The sequence below is a fragment of the Saccostrea cucullata genome, unplaced genomic scaffold (assembly GCF_032062105.1).
Source record: "Saccostrea cucullata isolate Sc308-1 unplaced genomic scaffold, CSIRO_AGI_Scuc_v1 ctg11895, whole genome shotgun sequence".
Lineage (NCBI taxonomy): Eukaryota > Metazoa > Mollusca > Bivalvia > Ostreida > Ostreidae > Saccostrea > Saccostrea cuccullata.
Window position 1 is genome coordinate 937 of NW_026922379.1, and position 9729 is coordinate 10665.

The following is a 9729-nucleotide window of genomic DNA, read 5'->3' on the forward strand; positions in this document are numbered from 1 at the left end:
AAGATTGGAAATATTTCATAAGAATTCTTAATTTCACTACAGAAACTTTGAGTCTCAAACTGATTTTCATTTTTTTTTTCAGTCTCAAAACGTATTGACAGGTACAATTTTTTTAACGCAATTTATATATTTTTTTTCTTTTCTTTTTTTTTCCAGTTTTTTACTCCAGGATTCTTGCGTGAAAAGTATTCCCAAAGTCGCTCTAAAAAAAAATTCAAAAATAAAATCGAGGATCTCGATTACATTTTTACAATGTAATTAGAATAGCTCAATTATGTTTTTAATGAAATTAAAAGTAGGCACCGGGGTAAGATGCCATGAGAAACCTAATTCATATAATTTAATCCTTTTACTATTTCTGTGGTTAATGACAAGATTGAAAAACACCATTTTTTCTTTTAAATACCATGACCAATTAATGGCCATTTCATAAATATGTTTTGAAAAATAAAATGAAGAATCACTAATTTTTGTGGATGTTTAATTTTGTGGTTTTCGAGGTAAAAAGAGACCCACGAATTTATGTCCTACATGAAATATAAATTTTCATAGATGTATACCTACTCAACAATTCTTCATCTACGAAATCGAAACCCCACAAACCCATATTTTTTCTACAAACCTGGACAATTTTTCTAATCGGAAATATGCAATTTTACAGTAGATCAAACTTCAAGGTGAACGTCACGGGTCAAAAGTCTTAGTATATTTAAAAAGAATTAGTCACAGGGTAGGCTGGTTGGTTGGTTGAATATTGTTTAACGTCCCTCTCTAGAATTTTTCACTCTTCTGGAGACGCCACAACTTGCCGGTGGAGAGCTGCAAATTTTGTCCTATATACACGGCATTCAGGGCCATTAAGCAGGGAGGGATCTTTTTCGTGCCAGAACCTACTGCGACACGGGACCTCGGTTTATGCGTTCTTATCACAGGTTAGATAATGTATATATTTAAAATATGAAAGCCCTTTTTCTTCTCATTCGAAAGTTTTGACCTAGGTTAAAGTTTCTGTGACGGATGGACAGCTAGACAGACGAATGAGATTTAATGCCCCTCACTTCCACGATAGCAGTGGACAAGAATGATGATGTCATATGAAATCACTTGCTAATAAATACGTTTTCTTGAAGTAAAAATATTCAAAGGTCATCCGAAGTGCAATCCAATGATATATTTTTTCAAATGGTTGAAAAGCTGCATGAATTATTTAGATAAACAAGTTGCTGTCCTTTAAAAAAAAGGACTGCAAAACGTGGACCATATGCATGCGTTCCTAACCGATATTCAATTAAAAAAAAATTCTAGGTTTAGTGAATATTCATGTAAATTCGTTCACATGTTCTATTATGATCTGCCTTCTTTGATTGATAGTACTTTCATAGCAAAATATTAAAATATCAACTGTAAGTACTTGTTCACTTTTGAATTATTCGCATTTTTGTTTTGAAGTTTATAAATTTCACGCTGCGTCACGTCAGCCATTTTATGACTCACTTATGGCCAGGTACTGAAGTTTTAAATTTGCTCAAATGAAGACCAACCTGGATTAGGATAGGCCCACCATGCATGGGCGGTAACATTTTTGGGGGTACATGTTGGAAAAAAAAATTCTCAAGTACAAAAAAGCAATTACCTGTAATTTTTATCGATGAAGCATCCCCACAACACAACAATTTTTTTAAGATTGACTTAAATTTTGTTATTGTAATTCTTAGAGAGTGTTATATAAATTATACAACATCGATCGCTTCATTTCATGAATAAATAAAAATCATTTTGTAATATCAATGTTGTAGAGTCAACATTTTTATGTAAATATTCAAAACAACATGTAGGCGAAAAAATATAGAAGAAACAAAAGAAATAATATTTATTCATAATAGTCTATAAAACAAATAAATCAATGTCAAACATTACCTCGCGAAGCTTCACTCAGGTGAAAGAGAGATCTAATTTAGTAAATGATCTACAAATGACCATCGTCTCAAGCCAAGGTCCAAAGTTTGCATACAGCTCTCTCCTACCTGTGGCTGCATGATCACGAAAAGATTTTGTAATCTTGAATATTTACGCCTCTCTATTTCGATGTTTTCTTTAGCCAATGACAATATTTTTTCCATTGCAATTGAAATCGACAATTGACATGAACAGTATACAAGAAATATATTGTATATATGCAGTGCTTGGAGATTAAAACCAAATTCATCAACAGATGCTTTACTCGCAATGGTCATTATTTGCATGAGCTACGAAAAATTCACTTCTCATTCAACCATGGTCAGAACTGGAGATAACTGTATATTTTTGCTACGGTAGCAAAAGTCATAGAAGCTAATCACATCCAGTATAGAACTAGAAAATGTTACGTTAGATATAGACAAAATCTAATCTCTTTTAGGATTTTGGTATTTTATACTTTTATTTACCCCAAATTTCGTAATCAGTTTTCATAGACAGTGAAGGATAAATATTGCCAATAGCTTCTTTGCAGTGACTTTCAGTATCAAAGATCAACACTGAGTGCTTAAACGAATCAAGGAAAGGATACTTGTGACTTTTTGTGTAAAAATCGAGAATCATGAATGCATGGTGGATAAGCAATGGAACAAACAATTTCAGCCATTCGAACACTACCGAGGAAACTATATCAGAAAGCATCATACCTCCCACCCTTCAGTACTTATTCGGAGTTCTAGGGAACATAATGGCCATTTTTCTCCTGTGTAAGACTTCAAGTAAGCACAAATGGAAGCCATTCTACAGACTTGTCTGTTGTCTTGCTATTACTGACTTTTGTGAAATAGGATTTGTTTACCCTGCCGTTATGATCCGATACATTTCCAAGTTTACCTTTATATTTCCCAAGCAGTTGTGTGAGTACTGTTCATTTTGGTTCTCCTTCTGCTTCATGTCGTCAGCCCTGATCGTGACTGCCATGTCTCTTGACCGTTTTATAGCAGTAAGGTTTCCTATCTCCTATCAAGCCTCCCAGAGAAAGAGAATAAATATATTGCTGGCTGTCATTTGGGTCCTGTCGGGTACTGTATCGTCTCTAAATCTCATGGGTGTTGGATCCGTCAAAAACTTCTACCCAGGATCCTGGTGCTTTATAGACTTTGCCAACAATGGTCAGATGGAAAGAGTGAACACTTTTGTATATTCTATTATTGGGTTTGCTATTTTATCATCAACAGTTGTTTTAAACGTGGCAGTGGTCTGTTCCATATGCAGAAAACCCAGATTTACGACATCTAATAGAAGTAAAAAGAAGAAAGGCGATGTTTTTATCGTGGTGTTTTTGTTTGCAATTGTGACATTATTTTCGATATGCTGGGTACCTTTAATGGTAAGTTTATTAATCTTTATATTCGAGATATAAAGCAATTACAAGTACTTCATGGTTAGAGAAATTTTGGCAAATCATTTCATTTTTTCTGAAAAAATTCATATGTGGTACTACATATTCGTAGCAAAGGCAAATAAAGTACTTTTCTTTTTTTTTGCTTTATCCTTCATTGGAAATTTAATCCTGCAATGATATACATTTTTTAACAATACAAACCATAGTAAATATTAAGTTATTTTTTACTATATTAAATATCGAAGTAGTTTCACATTAGCAATCGAATATTAAATATAATAGTTTTCAAAGTATTTTAACAAGGAATATCAGCTGATAGTATCTTACTTTTTAATTTACTACAAGCAAAACTCGTATGTATAAAAAAGAAAATATAAATGCATATTTTTACATAATTTCAAGAATTTACTTCGTTTATGTGTTATTAAAGAGTTCTCAAGGTTCTAATCTACAAAAAAGTTCCGTAGTTCTATAGTAAATTTTGATAGTAAATAAAAGTATTTACTATAGTTCAATTTATTCAGGAGTAATATGTATAGAATTAAGTTTATATATTCTACATCTCTAATTGCAAGAATTACGACAGTATTCAAATAATAAAAATAAAGGTAGATATGTACTAAGATTAGAGAGACTAAAAGAAAAAAAAATGAAGAAGATGTACCACTGTTACAGAAAGTGACTTACTCAAGAAAACACAAAAAACCTTCAAACTTACTCTACCTTTATTTGGAAAAATCGAAGTGTTTATATATCACAATGCAACTTGTACATGTTGTCCAATTTTATACTCGATATAAAAATATAAATTGTTTTTTTTCTGTTTCCTGAACAACTAATAAAATGGAAAACTAATGCTAATTGAAATAATATAGCTATAGATGAAAACCTCATTAAGGAGAAAGCTTCCAAAAATATATGTCTAATTTGATATCCAAAATATTTTTATGATATTTATCCAAACCTACACGTATTAAAGTCTTTGTGCAGAAATTGATTATTTCATTAATTTATTTTCATTTCTGTTTCCTCATTCCGATAATGATGATTGCCAGTATCAAGTTGACAAAGCCTATCTAATTGTACTGTAAAAGATTTTTTTTTGATGGTCCTGATCAATGTGAAGTTATGTAATCTAATTCGTTATTAAGAGATAAATGATAAATAAATCTAATCAACGGTTTATTGGAAACAAATTTATCAACAAAATGGAACGGGTATTTGTTTTTCTGTAAATGAGCCAAATTTAAACAATTGCAGAATAACAATTCTTCCCATATTTAAGTGCAAAACAATTTCTGCATTACTTAATCAGTGCCATAAGTATATTTTCCTATGCAAATATTATGCCAAAAATATAGTCCCCGCTTGATTTAAACTAAGGGTACCTTTTTTTCATTTTTTTGTATCAGGCGAAAGTGTGATCTTATAATTTTCTCATGCCCAAATAAATCAGAAAAAAATTCCTTTCGATTCTTCACATGTTTGTGGCAAGCACATTCTATTAATCTAACAAGCAAATCATTTCCAAATCCTGCCTTTTTATTCAATTGTTTGACGAAAATAATATTAATCTTTTAAATCTTTCTCGAAACTCGTTGATCGCTCATTACTTCAACTAATCTAAAGACATTAAAATTATTTGTTGTTTTTAAAATATTTTTTTCTCTCTCACCTCTTTAATCATTCGGTACTTCAACTAATCTAAAGACATTATTTGTTTGAATAATTCATTTAAGGTTCGTATGCTGATCAACGCTAGCACTGGTAACTCGAAGAATGGTCCTGATGAACTGCTGGCAGTTAGAATGACCGTCAGTAACGCCATTGTTGATCCTTGGGTCTACATCATTCTGCGAAAGGAAAATTTAGTCAAAATCTCTAACTGGCACCAAAAAGTTCGTAGTCACTGTAGTAAACCCACGCCAGAAATATACATTATGAAGGAGAACCTTGTTACTGGGACCAGAAATATAGGAAACAATTTGTCGAATAATACAACCACCGTTTCTTTGTAATGATGGATGACCCACTGTTTGTCAACGATTGTAAACATGTGCACATATCAATGTAGAAGCACAGGTTGTTTGGTTGAAAAAAAAAATAAACCTAAGTTGTTTACCCTTTATCCTGTGTTTGAAATGTGGTAGTGTCAGATATATGGTTTCCTACTAGCTAGCTTGGACCAGTGGGTTAACCCTTTAGCTCAATTGGTAGAGCACTGAACTGGCAAGCCAGAACCGTGAGTTTAATCCCCTGCAGAGGCACAAAATTGTCTCGGTTACATTTGGAGTCCAACGTGAAGCCCTGGTGTTCTCTGGCGGGTGAGAGTGATTGTCCGTACAACTTCGCCCCACAGGTGTTGGCACTCCGAAAGAGATGAGGACATCTCATTCTCTGGAGGGGGACAATGTAGTAGTGTCAGATACATGGCTTTCTACTAGCATTGGCTAGTATATTAACCCTTTAGTCTCTTTTAAAGTAATCATGTGACGACCTTGTCAGCAAATACAATTTATCCTTGAGTGAAATGCTGACTGACGTTTTCCATACTAATTGTTAGTCCATTGTTTATACACTGAGTTGACGAAGGATTTTTCCGTTATTTCCCGATCATAACAAGGAGCTCACGGCGGATATGACCGGTCGGCAGGGGATGCTCACTCCTCCATGGCACCTGATCCCACCTCTGATGTTTTGGAGGGCCGTGTTTGCTCTGCTCTTGTTTTGTATTGTTTAATGGACTTTGAGATTGAATACTGTTCGTTATCTCCATATCATTATATACTACAGATATTCATGAAATATATAAAATGTATATGGCACCTGAATTAAATTGATTTACTTTAATCTTTACCGTATATATGACTAAAGGGTTTTAGTGTCTTTAAGATTTACTCCATATTACCGTTGATATTATACATTGATTACAGAGTTCGAAATACAAGTAATAAAGTATGAATTGACCATAGATTATATAAATCCAATGAAAAAACCGCATATAAAATCAAATATAAACTAGAGAAGCTGACAATAGTTGATAGAAGTTTGGTTTCTACTGAGGCAGCTTCCATGGGTGTCATCAATGCCACCTGCAAAGAAGCAAAAAATTCAGTCATAAATTTAATAAAAGTAAATTAAAAAAAAAAATCAATAAAAGTACACTCTATGTCACTTTATAAATTTCAAAATAGTATATAGACCAGACAAAATTGCTAACGCACCAACTAAGATAATTAAAATTTAACTTTTAAAAACCTGTTTATGATGTATTTGATACATAAATATGTTACTTTAATAGTAAATAAGGCATAAATGTCTTTATAAATAAATACAATATTAGCTGAAGTGTACGATAGCGTATTCGTGCCATATTGACAATGTAGAGAAAATTTTAAAAATCGTTTGTACAATTTTTAAATCGTTTGAACGATTTTTAAATCGTTTGAACGATGTAGAAAATCGTCTGTACGATTTGTTAAATCGTTTGAACGAATAAGAAGATCATTTGAACGAGTAAAAAAATCGTTTGAACGATTTTTTCTGATTCGGAAGAGAAGCGTACTGGATAAGAAACCTGGTAAAGCTGTTGCATAGAGAATTCCCTTCGCTGCTGACTATAATAGGTACAGACACACTTATAATAAATTTTATCTTGTAAATAAAACTGTGTGAATATTTTTGTATTGTTATAATTAGTAAACCATCATATCACGGTTACATTCACAATGTTTCAATGATCACTTGTCGTAATCTGGACCTTTGATAGTGTACAATCTTCGTCTTAATTTGATTCTTTTCCTTAAACGCACTCCCTCCGGATCTTGTATAGAAAGAAGACATCGAGTATCTTCTTAAGAAACGGTAAATCCTGTCGTAATAGCTTTCCAGTACAATCACCTGTATCCATGCAATTTCCCACATGACTCAAGTGTTTCATCAATGAAAAGAGCTACATCCCCTACGTCGGATTTGTATTTACGTATGAACAGTCCAAACTTAGCTGTTGTAAGACTCGGTGAGTTTGCGAAAGGAGCTGTGCTATTTCCGAAAAAGTGAAACCCATTTTGAAATATTCCTTGATCAATTTTTCTCTGCCATTCATCGTGTCATTCATTAAAACTATGCATAAATACGTTGTTCTATTTGTGCAAGGTTTACTACTACGCTTCTTTTACATGTAATAACAAGAAATAAAAATTGTACAAACGATTTTCTAAATCGAACAAACCATTTTCTATATCGTTCAGACAATTTTAACAAATCGTACCAACGATTTAAAAATCGAACAAACGATTTTAAAAATAGTACAAACGATTTTAAAAATCGTACAAACGATTTCCTAAATGGTTTTAAAAAATCGTACAAACGATTTTCTAAATCGTTCAAACGATTTTCTAAATCGTACAAACAATTTTTTTTAATCGTTCAAACGATTTTATAAATCGTTCAAACGATTTAAAAAATCGTACAAACGATTTTTAAATTTCTTTTTCTACATTGTCAATATGGCACGAATACGCCGTCGTAGAAGTGTGACCAACTCATAGAAAAAATTAAAATCGTGTCTTTCCCATTTACATTCTTTACATTTGTACTTATTAAAAACTCTGAAAAAAATTACACAATATGCGGCGTTTGACGGTAGAAGGTCATATGATATTGTAATTAGATTTTAAGCTTTGGGAAGCCTTAACAGTACTGCGCGGCGAAATAAGAGTTATGCAATGACTGTTTGTCATTTGATTTATAACTCGGGGACTACTTCTGTTGCAACCTCACAGACCACCGTAGTGATCAAGAATTTCATATCTGGTCAAAAATGGTGCACATTGCACAGCTGGAAATTGGTTTTCGGAAAAGGTTATTCAAGGGTCTTTTCATGATACCAAGACACTTGTCCATCCCACTGGTTTGGAAATAATTGCATATTATATACACTTGAACCGATCCAGCAAATGTTGAATTCACAAACAAGAATCAACAAGTGGTGCGTTAACAATTTTTTCTAGTGTATATGTATTCCTGTTGATCATTGAAATTTAATGATTATACCGAATATGTATTAAAAAAAGAAAAATCTAAGTTGAAGAAAATATCAAAAGAGATGCTTTATTAGAGTCGTTACTGTTGTTGATTCTACAAAAGATAATAAACATTAGACTATTAAATAAAAATATTCATATAAAGTTTGAGTAAACAGGCACCACCTGAATATAAAAAAAATAAGATTGTTTCTTTTTAAAATGCAGAAAGGAATCAATATTTAACCGGACAGTTGGTTTTTTTTTTTTTTTTTTTTTTTTTTTTTTTACATTTAGTTATTTTGATTTTTGATATACAGTTTTACTGCACCTTATTGTAACTGTTTCACTAAAGATGCCTTTCACGCTAAGGTGTATTAAGACTAAAAACCCTGCTTGTATAATTTTAATTACTTATTTTTTCGTCTGAAGCATAACCCGTAATTTAAAATATATGTGGAGGTCAGTCGGGTTCGATTGCCGGTAGCAAGATAGTCTCTTCCTTTACATTTGGTGCCGTGCCATGCCCCCCTGGAAATGACAGATGAGACGTCTACCAAAGATAATCTTGGATTCGGGTCTTTTTGGGGCTAAAGACCACTAAGGACGGAGGAATGTCGCGGTAAGTCGCGTTCTATCGCCGGTGGTCAGATAGCTTAGTCGGTAGAGCACCTGACCGAAGTTTCAAGGGGCCCGGGTTGGATCCTAATCTGGTCCGCTGGATTCTTCTCCTCTCCCGTTACAGTTTATTGCTGATTACGAAATTTGTTTACATTATGGTATTTTTTTTCTTTTAATGATACACAATGCAAACAACTGACATCTTATTAAGATATACATTTACACAGAGAATTGCTTAAAATTGAAAGATTTATTTTATCTAAAATTCTAAAAGGCATATTTATTAAATTAAAATGATGATAATATTTTAAAGTGAAGATCAAAAGAAAACAGTGTTAAAGAAATAATCAAGTTTTACCCGGTGCTTGACCTGGTGTTTGACCTGGTGTTGTAATTGAAGGACCTGTAAGAAAAGACATATTATAGTTGATCGTACAAAACTCAAATAGAGAACTAAAGATAATATTTCATAACAATCAGTTTAAAATCAGACTTCTTCGATCCGCCCATATACACTCTGTGTATGCGTAACGAGAGTATATTCGGCGCGTATCAAAGAGTTCTTATTTTAATTAGCTTATGTTAAACTACAATGTCATGAATAACTTTCAAACAAAATTAATGTCTTCGTGTAAAATCAAATGACCAATATCATTTTAAATTGAATTTTACAACAACAATGACTTAAAAATGGTTGAAATTAGTGAATATTCATTTTTTTTC

At 32.5% G+C, this 9729-nt stretch overlaps 1 protein-coding gene across 1 annotated transcript; it reads left to right on the top strand.

Annotated features, from left to right (window-relative positions):
• The first annotated feature begins 2402 nt into the window (after positions 1-2402).
• LOC134261698 (prostaglandin E2 receptor EP4 subtype-like) lies at positions 2403-5379 on the top strand. Its single transcript, XM_062744107.1, has 2 exons — positions 2403-3346; positions 5101-5379. Exons 1-2 carry the CDS (start codon positions 2579-2581, stop codon positions 5377-5379), a joined length of 1047 nt encoding a protein of 348 aa, XP_062600091.1. The 5' UTR covers positions 2403-2578.
• The last annotated feature ends 4350 nt before the right edge of the window (positions 5380-9729 follow it).